Source organism: Toxoplasma gondii, chromosome X (genome assembly GCF_000006565.2).
Source record: "Toxoplasma gondii ME49 chromosome X, whole genome shotgun sequence".
Lineage (NCBI taxonomy): Eukaryota > Apicomplexa > Conoidasida > Eucoccidiorida > Sarcocystidae > Toxoplasma > Toxoplasma gondii.
In genome coordinates, this window is record NC_031478.1 from 1,185,153 (window position 1) to 1,198,709 (window position 13,557).

Below are 13,557 nucleotides of genomic sequence, written 5' to 3' on the forward strand. Positions count from 1 at the left end.
TGTACAGAGACAAGTCTACTTATAATGCGATAATTCCAGCACACGATCAACCTCTGTCCTGTGTGTCCGGATTCGTTTGACAGCGTGTTCTTAGCTGCTCCGGTACATTGTACTTCTAAAATGGATCACTCTGAGTAAACGATACATGCGTATATAAATGCAGAAGCCTGCGTTCAATTACGTTCGCCCACACACAACCTCAGATGTTTCTTGTCTCTACGCACAAACCGGTATAGACCCTCCAGACCCTCCAGGCTGCGTACGCGGTAACACTTGTTGCTTTACACGTGGTAGCCGCTTTAAGTACGGCTTTTCTTCTGCATCTCTATGAGAGCGAAAGTGACTCCTTAGCGCTTCAGTAAAGTGCACATCTGAAAGATGGGGAAGCGCAACACTCTTCTCGTTTCGGTCCTTTCGTCTCCGCGTCTCCGCAGAGCTGGGAAACGTCATCTGACGCTCGTCACGTCAGGAGAATGATGACAGAAGGCAGTAGACACATAAATGGAGAAGCGTGGAGCTCCGTGAGAGCAGAACCAGACAAGAGCACTCTGCGCCGCAGTGGTGCGGCTGTACGTACACTCCACAGAGGCATCCGCGGAGAAGAATTGGGGTGGACGTACACCTGAGGCTGCTCTGGCAACTGGGAACTTTGAGACGCTACGGTTCTTCTACTGAAGATAACTTCTCCCGTCGCTTTATTTTGTCCTGCGTTTCTGCAAATGACGAATCCCTGCGCCTGCGTCGTGCTGGCGAACGATTCGCGTCCTCTCTCTCTCCACACTCCCACCCACAAGCGAGTTTCCAGTCTTCTACACACACTGCACGGCCACACACAGATATGTCTATGAATAAACTTCCTTTGTCTCTCTTCTCTATAGGTGTGACGCTGGCTGTGGAGTGTGTACTTCCGACTTTCTACTTCCTGCCAAACGGAGGTTTTTTTCTGCCGGAGTCTCGCTGTGGCTCGCCGACCTACGGCGACATGTCCTGGCGGCTTAGGGTCTGACCCCCACCGTTCCAGATTTCGCCACACTTGAAAGCCGACTTTCTCAGAACAAGTTTCCTAGCAGAGAGTGTTTTACAAGCCCGCCTCAAGGAAACCTGGCAGAGGAGCTTTTCTCTTGGGAACCAGCGAACGGAGACAGCGAGAAGGAAGCGCCGGTCTCTCACTCCCCGCGCTTCTCTCCTCGCTAGCTCTTCACTACTCATTATGGAACAACCTTCGGCGTGAGGTGAACAAACACATTACAGAACGGCGCCTCCCCCACAAACAAGAATATAAAAACCTTTTCTCTCGACACACCCTCAGCAACGACTTCAAAGCGCCGTTCCCCAAAACTACTCTTCTCGTCTGTCCCAGAGCCTCTGGTGTCGTCTCAGTTGTGCTCTGACTGGCACCGCGACAGAGAATTCCAAACTCCAACTCAGCACCGGTCGCTCCTCCACAGCCTCTCCTCTCTATTGGTCTCTGCATGCAGCCGCGCCGCACGCTTCGCTTTTCATGGCGCCCTTGAGGACCTCGAAGAGCGAGCGAGAGTAGTAGTAGTCCTTCGCCGGTTCGGCGAACTGCAGAGGACCCGGGTTGCAGTACTTCTCCGCTTCGACCCATCCGCTTTGCATGCCCTGAGCGACGAGCTGGGAGACTGCATCTTCGCTTGCACTCTCCGAGAGAGCAAAGAGAGCGTCGCCCTCGGCGACAGAGAAGACGCCGTTTGCGGGTGTCTCCGAAACAGCCGCGGAAGAGACACACAGGCCGTGCAGCTGCGCCGCAGAGGCTGCCAGCGGCAGGACCAGAGGCTCGAAGACTGTGGGGCAGCTCGTCGGATTCGCCACAGAGACCTGCACTGCGTGCGACGGCAGCGCATGCATCGTCGCGCACATGGCACTCAGGTGACCCAACGTCGAACCCAAACTGCAGTCGTACAGCGACGGATAAGACGCCCGGAGCTGAGGGAGAGACAGAGAGACAGACCGAGTGGATGTGACGAGGGATGCCCCAACAGACGCGAACGAGAAAGAACGGGGAGAACAACAGACGGAACGAGAAGAAAAAACGACAGAGGAAAGAAAATAACAGAAGAGGACACGGGAGAGCAGGAGAGAACAAGAAAGGTGAGGAGAGACCGCGAGAGCGGAAGCGAAGAAAGGACAAAAGAAGGAAAGAGAGAACAAGAGCGACAAGGAAATCCAGTGTAAAGTTTAAACGTAATGCAGCTCATAGAGGTCAGCAGAGAGAGCAAACGAGGGAGAGAAAAGAAAGAACAGCTTACCGAGTCACTGAATTCAAAGCAGAGGGGCGAGAAGCTGCCCGAGAATGTGCCTGCGTCCTTCTCCTTTTTCAGAACCGCAGCGACCTGTGGGGAAGAGAGAGAGAAGTGCGCAAAAATGGTCACGGAAATGAAGCTGCGGAGAAAAGAAAAATGCGAGCAGAGACCCGAGACCAGCGACGCTGACACAGTCTCATCCTCACTGCGACGAGGAAGCAGCCTAAAAAATACTATGAAGGCTAGACAAGCTCTTCTGTAACACACAGGGTTTACCCAACCGCGAAACTATAGTCAGACGGAGACATGCACAGAGTCACACAGACACAGAGAGAGACGAGAAGGAACCGCAGAAACAGCGCCACTGCGCGGAAATGCGCGAAACAGAGTCCTAACGACTTCTCCTTACCATCGCGGCAATGAGTTCATGTGCGGGGAATCTGAGGATTGCCTTGGGGAACTGGTGGACCTCGATGTCGCGTATCAGCTTGTGTTGGAAGGTGACGGGAAGCGAAGTGAAGAGCTCCCGAGACGCAGGCGACAGAGCAGCCATCAGCGCTGCCTCTTCATCGGCAGTCAGCGCTAGGCAGACACCTGAGGCGGGCTGCGGCGGATGCGTCAAAAAGTGGAGGTGAATCTCGACCGCCAAGTCGCGCAACTGAGAAGACAAAAAGCACGGAATGCACAGTTTGGGCAAGACTGTCGGAGAACGAACACCGCGAAGTAAAACGAAGCCAGCAACCATTGCATGCAACCATATACGCGCTGCAGACGCATGCTTCCCTGTACTATGATAGATACACACAGTTTCGATAAATACATAAAACGATATATACATATATATATGTGTATATAGGTAGTATATGCTTTCATATGCATATCCTGAATTGCGATTCACGGGAGTCGAGCGGGGCGTTTTCCTAGAACCATGCAAGCACGCAAAGGCTGTGCTTGAGCATTTGGCCTTTGGACGAACCTCCTTGTTGAGAGCGAAGAGGTTCTCGTTGATGACGGCAACACCGAAGTTCTTCTTTAGAGCTGCGCGAGCCTTCACGGCGTCGGCGACGAACTGTCCAAACACCACAGAGAGCACACCGAAAGAGTGAGGGCAAGCATTTCAACGAAGCAACCGGAATAGGTGAAAAACGGAAGACAGAACGCGAATCGAGTGTCTCATTTGAAGCTGAAAGAAACGCCAGACCTCTTCAAACCCGACCACCCGTCGGCGAGGCGACCGAGAGGCATCGGCACCCTGGAGCGACAGGCGATGCCTCTCAGCAGGCTGTTCGATCTCAGCTTCGTCTCGATTTGTTTCAGCGTTGCATGTTCGACTCGACAGATCCACCAAAGCACAGCAGAACAAGAGACGCGAGATGTTCAGGGACGCATGGAACAAGAGACGCAGGATTTCTTCGCCGTTCTCCAGTACGCAAACATACACTTGGGTTTTCAAGGTCCTTTCACGTGGAAGCTGCCTGCGAGGAGCGAGCATCACTTCCCAGCTTCGCGTCTGCGTTTCTCTCGACAAAGGGGATCTCTAAATTTGGTGGACAGCGATGACAAAGCCACAGAGGCGTTCGGCTTGCTCACCGTGACGATTTCGCCGAGCGTCTTGGTCTTGAACTGCTGCGACGACAGGACGACGTTCGGATGAGTCTGCAGTCCAACCTCGCACTCGGCTTCCAGCCCCCCGGAGACTTGGCAGAAATAAAAGTACTTCGCTGCACTGTTGCTGTCGGTCAAAAGGTTGGCTGCATGCAACGAAACACACAAACGTTTACAGGTCTCACTTCACACCAGCCCCATCTAAAGGCCTTCTCTTTCGCACGACTTGTGTAGAACACGAGACGCATCTATATACATATATATATATATGTACATACATGCATGCACATCTTTGCCTCCTTGTATGTATTTGCGCATGCTGTGGTCCATGTATAGCTGAACATTGCCTTGCTCGCTGCTTTTGCATCTAAAGGTCTCAGACTTGCTGCATTTAGGTGAACAGCTGGAGCGAGGGATCTTCGAGAGAAAAGAGTTTTGCTCCCATGCGCGCGTCCGCAAAACGCAGACAGGCTTCCCACTCTTCTGCATTTGGTTTTCCAGCGCATGCCACGAGGAAATACTTAACATACTCACGCATGAATGAGCACAGATGCATACAACAAGCGCATGCGTGGATACGCTTAAGTTCTCTTACCGATCATTTCCGACGCAACCTTGGTTTCGGTGTCGAAACCCAGGCCCCGGCAGCCCGCGAGCTGCTGGAAAGTCGAAGAGATGCCCGGGCACATTGCTTCTGCAGAGAAATCCCAAGAAACGCGAGACAAAGTGAAATGCCCCATGACCACGAACCAACGAACATACACGCGGAACGTTCAAGGCACCACAGTCACCAGTACAGACACCCGCGAGAATTGCGCAAAGAGCTACACCTCACACACACACGCACACAGTCTTCACGAATTAACATATCCAAATTCTGTTGTGCTCTTCATGGCCACCATGTTAAGTGTATTAAGTGTAGTGTAATAATCAAGCAGAGCATACAAACTAGAGTCCTACACCGAGCCTGCACATACACGTATGTCTACAAAAAGCGTCGGCTTATATCCATCTGCAGAAAGCGCGTACATTCCCCTCCACTCACAGTCTCGCTATATGTAGGTTGATATGCATGCATGGGTACTGGTGTCTGAACTTTGTCACTGGAGAGCACATGAAGCATGTGAAGAAGAAAAAGGTTTTCTTACTGGCATCGGGGCTTCCGACGACGATGTCTTTGCCAGTCAGTTCCTTCAGGAGCTGAAGAGCACCGTGTGCAGGGAACCTGCCCAAGTCTCCAGAAGGCTCGACGCAGACGACGCGAATGGGCTGTCGCTGCGAGGCGAGGAGTTCAGAGAGAACCGCCGCATGCAAAGTTGTGCCTCCGATCATCACCAGCGCAGCCACCCCCGCTGCCTGGAGAGTCGCAGCTGCCTGCTTCATGCCCTCCTGCAGAAAAAGTAAAGAGGACGCAAAGGAACGAAAAACATCACGGCCGACATCGGGAAGTCTTTTAAAGGGGAAAGACGTACGGGACTGGGGCTCCACGCGTTGTCTGGCCTAGCGTATGCTGTTCGCATTCGACTAACTTAGGAGGAAAAACGATTCTCTACAGAGAAGACACCGCTTCCCAGTCGCCTCCAACTTTTGTCTTCTCTTGTCACTTCCTCCGTTCCGTTTCTCCTGTCACTTCGTTCGCTCCTTCTGTCTGGCGATGCCCTTCTTTTCTTCTTGCACACCTTGGTGAAGAGCTCAGCTTCTTCGCGTTCTGTGCGGCCGAGAAGAACGAATCCAGGTTGGTTCCTTTGCGCGGCAGCTTCCTTTTCTCCGATAACCACGCAGTCGTTTGTGAGGAGACCCCGCGCGCCCTTGAAACCTTTGACAGTTCCGCCAAGGAGAGCGACGCGCTGCACGAGGCCGCAGAGGACGTTCGCGTAGCCAGGGCGTTCCGGACCGACGAGGACAACGCCCACTGCGCATTTCTCCTTGATTTTCTGCGCCTTCTGGAGCTTGCATGCACCCCCGAAGAAGTCCTTCGCCTCTGCACCGAGAGCGGGGAAGAGCGCCTGAATGTGAGCGTTGCATGCTTCGGCTCCGGGATGAGCAGCAGCGCCCGCGACGACCGCCGTCTCCTTCTGGAGCAGCAGGGGATTCAGCAGAGGCTCGAACTCGAGTCGCGAGTGACCCAGACTCTGGGGAGAGGAACTCGACAACAGCGACGCCGTAGACGGCGCGCCAACCAACGTGTACGGGAGAACCGGAGTCGGCGTATTCAGCTGCATGGGTCCGGGGATCTGATAGACGTCCTCCAGGCGCATCGCGTCGCGTACCTGAGAAACAGTGAGACAGGCAGCAGATGCAAGAAAAGAAAAGTGACAGAAAGAACGACAGGGATGGACAGAAGCAGAAAGAAAGGATCGCGGAAAAGCGGTATCCGAAGACAGCAGAGAAAGAACCGGGTGGAACAGGCTCTTCGTTGGTCGAAATGACAGTGAGAGAAGGAGAGCAAGAAGGAAAAGCGAGAGGAACAGAGGAGAGAGAAAAGCCGAGACAGCAAAAACGGAAGCTCGTACCTGGGCAAACGCCTGGAAGAGCGGACGCTCGATATCAACAAGGAACTTCTTGATAACAGGAACATTCGCCTTCCCTTTGCGAGTCTCCAAATTCATCATCTTCGTCAAAGGAATGCCAGCCGCTTTCCAGTCGAGAGGGTTCGACGACGAGCTCATGTCCTTCAAAACTGCCATGCATGCAGTCACCTGAACGACGCATGCAACGAAACACGACGCATGCATCCACAAAGTGCGTATCAAAGTTTCCTGTCGCCGCTTCGGCACTCACTGCAGCCCTCCATCCTTTCCAGCCGACAGCAATGTCTTTGCCTCATCCCGCAGTGTATTTACGGTTTCTCATGCAGTGTGTAGTGTCTAAACAAACGAAGGCGCAGTCACTCCACTCCTCGACCTCTACGTCTCGTTCGCCAGAGTCACGCCTCTTCCCGTTCGCGACTTTCCGAGACTCCTTCTCTTCAGTCACCAACAACACAATTTGTGAAGGTGTGTGTGTCCGGAAACGGCCTCAACTCGCAATTGTTTTGAAGGCAATTCTCTATCCCCTCCCTCGCCACAACTCCCCACTGGCCCTGCATGCAGCACGTTGCGCAAATGCCTTCGTACACACACACACATAAATATATATATATATACATACATATATATACATTTATTTAGGTATTTATGTCGCCGGCTTCACATGCGGTTACACAGACAGACAAGCATGTATCCATACTTAGTTCCGCATCATGGTCCGACAATTACCTTGTTTTGAATGAGAGCACCGGCGACATTGCCCAGGCCGTAGCAGTACGTGGCGTCGAAGTCCGAGGGGTATCCACTGCGGCCCTCGTAGCCGAGGTAGTGCGACTGCGCGAGGAAAGTTCCCTGGAACCCACGCTTCTGTAGCTCGGACTCCGTCATCTGCATCAACAGCTTCTCAGTGTGAATCATCGCCACCTAAAAACACAGAGACAGTCGAAACATGCACGTAGTTATATATATATATATATGTATATTGGTATTTATGTATATGTATATATATACATAGATGCATATAAAGACATTGACCCACACATCCACATTTATTTATAAATATGTAAACTGCCCAGGTGGATATCAAGCAACGTGTAGGAAATCTGGAGAACGACGACGGACTTCCCCGTCTCCTGTGTGTGCAGGAACGGAGGAACCTGGACGGTGTTGCGGGGTGTTTGCCCCCGTCCAGTTCGGAAATTCACCAAACTCTTTCGTTCTTTGCTCGACGCAGAGACACAAATGTCCGACCCTTTGACTGCCCAAGAGGAACGTCGTGAGCCATGCATGCGCCGACTACAGAGAGCGCATCGACATTTCTGAGACGCGCTTGCAGTCCGAGGACGACTTTCTCCTGCGAACCTGAACGTTGCCGTGAGGGTCGCGGTCGAGAAGCAGTTGCCGACGAGTTGATTCAGGAAGCTCCTCGAACACGGAGCGGCTCTCAGGCGTCAACTTGGAGACTTCGAAGTCGCCCGCGGCCACGATGTGGTTGATCTCGTTGATCAGGACGCCAACCTGAGACACAAGACGCCAGAGGAAAACGGCCAGACCTCAAGTCGCAACTCTAAACACACAGAAGGGACGCCAAACACTTGCATGCATACACATTATACATATATATACATATATATATATATATACATATATATATATACATGTGTACAAAGACAAGTGCATGTATGTTGAAATGCAGGTGGTGTGAATGTTTATGTAGGTGTGGCGTTTAACCTTCTCTGCAGAGAGAGACGAGCGTTCTCTCACGGCAGACAGATCCTCACATAAACGGACTCGAAGAAAGCAGGAAGTCCTGAGGGACATACAGACATACGAGTACATGTTTGTATTTATATGATATACTTCTGCGTATCTGCATGCATGTGGATCTCTTCCTTCGCTTACTTCGGGAATGAACTCGATGAGCCCCTCAGGAAGAAGGACGACGCCATACTGCTTCCCCTTGGCGTAGCGCGCCTCGACGAGGTCGACCAGCGCCTCCACCAGCTGACGCAGCGACTGCTTCTTCGCCATGACTTCTTCGCCTGAGGAAGCAAAGCCGACGGTCTTATCTCCGGTGCACAATTCGAATAAACGCAGCCCCTCGAGAAGCACGCAGAGGCCTATCGAGCGCGAGAGACTGGGACGCGCATAAAGACGAGGAAGAGGGAGAGCAAGGCCGAGAGCAACGCGCCACGGAACAACGCGAACAAGCAGCGAACAGAGGGAGTGCCAAGGGAACAAGAGGTCACATGCAGAACGAAGGTGCAGAACGAAGGAGAGAGCGCAAGACTTCGCTTACCAATGAAGGTGTAGTTCGGGTGCGTTTGGAGAGCGCATTCGAGGGTGATGAGCGAGGCGCTACGACCCATGAGGCGAACAAAGTGGTAAGTGTTTCCTGCACAGAATCACCGAAACATCAATCACCGGTGTATGAGTTTCTCCTGTCTTGTTGCGTTCGTGACTTTGATTCATTTGGATGCGTCTCTTCGAGTCTTGATTCTATCCTCTTGTCTGTTGTCCCTTCGTCGTTTTCGTTCCCCCGGAGAAAAGACTTGCTTCCAGACCTCACCTCCAGTCATGGCGTTCCGCATCAGGTTTCCGATTTGCTGGCAGTACGTCTTGCACGCAGTGTCGAAGCCGAACGAAATTTCGACGAAGCGATTCTTCAGGTCTCCATCGATCGTCTTGGGGCATCCGCAAACGGAGGTCGAGCTACCTTTGGACTGAAGGCAGGAAACAAAGAACACGAGACATGCGCAGATTCCCTTGAAACATCCGAAAAAGAACAAAGAACGCATGAACGCGATAGAAATTCTCTGTTGCCGTAGCGCGCTGGAAGCAAGTCAGCGAGAAGCAGTTCAAAAGCAAGGCCATGCGTGTCTCTTCCTCTGTGTCGGATTCGCGGTCTCCGCGAACATCGCACACGACAGCGAACGAGGCCGCGACGGCGGCGACGAGACTCCGAGAGAATTCAAGGCGCCCTCTCAGATGCACCTCTACAGAAGAAAAGGAGCACTGTGCGGCGAGACAGAGAGAGAACAAGGAAGCGAGTAGAGAAGGAAGCCTTCCCATCTTTGGTCTTCCCTGACTTCCTCTCCTGTTCTCCCCTCTTCTTCCATCGACTTCCTGCTCTTGGTCTTCTTCTTCTTTTCTCGGAGGTTACCTTGAAGTACTCCGCGAGGATGGCGGCGTTGGTGTTCGAGTCGTCTCCGCCGATGACGACGAGGCCGTTAAGCTGCAGTTTTTCGCAAATTTCCAAACTCTTCTGTTTTTGCTCGTCCGTCTCGATTTTATGGCGACCGCTGCGAATCATGTCGAAGCCTCCCATGTTCCTGTACTTGTCGATGATCGCCTCCGTCAGCTCGACGTACTCGTGGCTGAAGACGCCGTGAGGGCCCCCCAAAAAACCAAAGACGGTGCTCGCCGGGTTCACCTGAAGGAAAAAGCCATGCGATACCGCGGTCCAAAGGGCTGCGTCGACTCGACACGAAACGCATGCGCGCTGCATACTGGCACATGCACTCTTTGAGGAAACAGCAAATCCGGAGACCTCTCCCCCCCCCCCCACGCGCGCGCAAAGTCGCACCACAGTCTCACGCGGAGAAACGTTTCCCCACTCGACTGGGACATCGAAACACACACCGAGCGTACATCTCAGTCCACGAATCCGCGCGCAGCTTCGCATAAACGCCTCTCCAAACAATTACCTCTCGACGCGCGCTTCTCTACAGCTTCAAAGCGCAGGCATCGACACTCCTACGCTCGAAACCGTGATACCTACATATACATATATATATATATATGTACATATACGTGTATTACGAAGCATATACTCAGATACTCAGATCAAGACAGATATACATACGTACATCGGTACATACGCACAGACTGATATCTACAGATATATTAGCTGGAAATCTGTGCCTGATTCTCCCAGCTAGGAACCGTCTTTTTCGGGACTGCGTACGCGTTTGACGTAGTCGAAGATACCGCAGATGACATTGTGGCCACCGGCAGCTTGACCGCCAGAGAGAACGACACCGACGCGAAGAGGCTCGGAGGAGGCCTGGCGGTCGCCGGAAGCGGGCGCGAGCAGACAGAAGTTTGTGTTGATTGTGTTGGGGAAGAGACTTGCCAAGATGTCCTGATCTTGTGCAGACAGCACGTGAGGGGCGTTGTTCACCTCATCCTGAAAGACATGGGATAGAGATCCAACGCACACGAAATGACATCCCTTCACAGACACAAATATACTTAAATATGTACGTATGGATGCAAGTTTTGTAGGCATGTCACCGTATGCACCCTGGCCTGGGGCAGGTCGTGTATTTGCGCATGTTGAAATGTAGAACCGCATTTCCACATGCACACAGAAACACCCAAACCTGTGCACAGGAGAATCGGCTTTTCTCGGCCCACACATCGAGAAATCAAGAGGCAGAACTGCTACTGACCCACATATATTCACCTATATGGTTACAAATATATATATATATCTATATATATCTATATCTATATATGTATATATGATTACATGTGCTTTGTACGGGGCGTAAAGGCAGAGAAGGCGAGTCGGAGAGGCAGAGACGTCTGTGCGTGTTCGGGACTCCGCGGGAGGACAGAAAAGCGGCACTCCCGTCGTGTCGTTAGAGTCGCCTTCTCGGCGTGGACCGACTGCCTTAGGAGACACTACGAAGCGGAAAGGCGGACGCAGAAGAAGAGACTTTTCACAAAACCAGACTGCATCCTTGTCAACCTCTGACTGACCTGCTTGTTGACGAGGTCTGTGTCGTTGCAAGGAACGGTGACGACGCCAGTGGGCGAGGAGAAGACAGGAGGAAGGACAGGCTTGAAATGGCGACGCGCCACCTGAAGCAAGAAAGAGAAATCGAAAGAAACTCGCGATGAGAGACCGAAGGACCCCGTCCGACATGGCAAAATCAGGCGCAGGCCTACCTACAATTACACATATACAGTTGCACTTCTGCATGCACATGCACAGATCGAGAGAGTTATGCGCGCTTGTGTGAGAGTTGAAGACGCCGTCGTGGACCTGCCATGGGTCCGGTGCAGAGACGCACTTCCAGTCTCGTTCTCGTCCGCGCATGCAAACAAATTTGAATTTCAACAAAACGCACTATGCACACACACGAACGTATACGAAGAGAACACACAGACGTTCACTTTTCTCCACATACACCTACCTAACAACAATATATACATATATGTATATATATATGTATACATATGTATATATATGTATGCAAATATGTATGTGTGTATGCATGTGAGTATATGTCGACTGCGCACGCAGAGGGGGAACTGACCTCGTTGGGAGTGGCTTCGTCGGCGAGCTGAGGGGAGAAAAGGTGAGACTGACTGCTTGCCTGACTTTCGAAAAAAGTCTCCACAGCATCAGCTTCGGGGTGGGCGCTGGTGGTGCCCTTGGCGCACTTAAAGAAGGACAAGAAAGTCATCTTGAACTGCGGACAAAAGCGATTCTGCAGACACACACAGAGAGACCGAGTGTACAGACAGAGGTGAGCGCTCCAGCAAGCGGACGGTCGACAGCGAGATTTACAGAGACGCCCCACACAGACAGATTCAGCGATCTGCTACCAGATGAAAGAGCAGAGTGATGCGAGGAGAAGACAAGGCCTTTTGAGTGCGAGAAGACGAAGCCTGCAGTCGCAGCTGCACCTCTGCACCTGTTTTCAACTTGCCTACGCCGGTCTCCCCAGCCTGCATGCATCCAGCTCTACACATGCGGTGCATTTACATGACTGCACATGCAGAGATTCTCCCACGGCTGTACAGACAGCGAGAGAGAGAGAGAAGCGCTTCTTCCGACGACGACGCGAAGGAGAAGGACGCTCGGCTGCGGTGTGGTGACAGTGTGTGGGTCGGGCCAGCATCTGTCACGAGACAGCGTCGACCTTCGCGAGACGCGGAAAGAAGTTCACGAAACAGAGAAATCGTTTGCCGGGATGTGCACTCTCTTGCGAAGAGCCGTCACAGACACTGTTGGGCGTCGAACCGCAGACAGAGGGACCACCATTGGCAATCAAACGGTGACAGGCGACACCGGGGAGGAGCGACGACAAAAGAAAACAAGAGAGAAGACGACTGACTGGATTTTCCCCAGAGAGACAAGAGACGAGACAAAGATAACGGATGGAGACAAGTGGACGAGGACCAAGTGGAGAGACAGGAGAGACAGAGGGCCCCTGGGGAAGAAAGGTCGAGCCGGCACAGGTGCTCGGAAGGGAGACTGGCGCTAAACGTCTTTCTACGAGTTTCGCTTTTCCGCAGATCCGAGTTGACGCCTACGGTGGAGTTTGAGGTTCGGAGCGAAGCTGAAGCTTCTGCGTGTTGGAATGCAGGAAATCCGTTTGCGAGAGGACAAACAGGCGAAGGCGACGCAACTGGAAGCAGGCCGGGTCGCGGGGGAAAAGACTGGAAGTCAAGGAGCGTGGAGCTCGATAAAAACGTCAAGCAATTGCTGCTTAAACGCAGGGCGTTGCTGGCTTTGGTCTCAAAAGAATTTGATTTGAAAAGCTTCCTGGTCCCCCCCGTCCCTCAGTGCCGCACAGGTCACGGGCGGGTGCTGGCGCGTCAAGCTTCGGTGTACATACACCAGGGGTGCAGGCGGTCGACGGCGACCTTCTGGGGAAGCGAGACGCGCACCCGCAAAGCGCAAAACCGGGAGCTGTTCGCTTGTCTGTCTCGTGGCGTGCTTCCTCTCTGGAGCGCCGGCAGTGGCCTCGGTCACCAGGCCGCTGTCTCTTTCGCCTCGACGCTGGACTTGCGTTTCCTCCTGCAAAAAATCCTACTCGACCCGCCGCACGACCGCTGAACGGAAGCGTCCTGCGAGACTCGCCACCCGCGCCTTCTTGCACATTCCGACACTGACTCCTCTCTGCTCGCTTCTGCGTCTCCGTCCGCTCTGCTTCCGTTGCCAGCAGCGGCGTCGCGGCGAGCGCTTCGCCTTGCTGCACCAGGTGTACGTACATCTGAGGGGTCGATTGACTGTCGGTTCGCAGGCCGCTTCGCCTACCGCCTTTTCACCACCTTCCTTCCCGCTATTCTTGTTCAATTCTCCCTTTTCTGCACATGGACTCGTCTCCCAGTCATCTCCCTCCAAGGACGGGAACCTCACT

At 52.9% G+C, this 13,557-nt stretch overlaps 1 protein-coding gene across 1 annotated transcript; it reads right to left on the bottom strand.

Moving 5' to 3' along the window:
• Positions 1-626: 626 nt before the first annotated feature.
• Positions 627-13,361, bottom strand: PFKII (phosphofructokinase PFKII). Its single transcript, XM_002366308.2, has 19 exons — positions 12,728-13,361; positions 11,725-11,898; positions 11,165-11,266; positions 10,365-10,586; positions 9,561-9,830; positions 8,967-9,120; positions 8,697-8,792; positions 8,300-8,439; positions 7,760-7,915; positions 7,127-7,321; positions 6,383-6,568; positions 5,549-6,139; positions 5,018-5,258; positions 4,465-4,563; positions 3,855-4,015; positions 3,241-3,333; positions 2,674-2,922; positions 2,271-2,354; positions 627-1,947 (listed from the first exon to the last, which is right to left on the bottom strand). The coding sequence occupies exons 2-19, from the start codon at positions 11,872-11,874 to the stop codon at positions 1,459-1,461; spliced, it is 3,678 nt and encodes a 1,225-aa protein (XP_002366349.1). The 5' UTR covers positions 11,875-11,898; positions 12,728-13,361; the 3' UTR covers positions 627-1,458.
• Between the last annotated feature and the right edge of the window lie 196 nt (positions 13,362-13,557).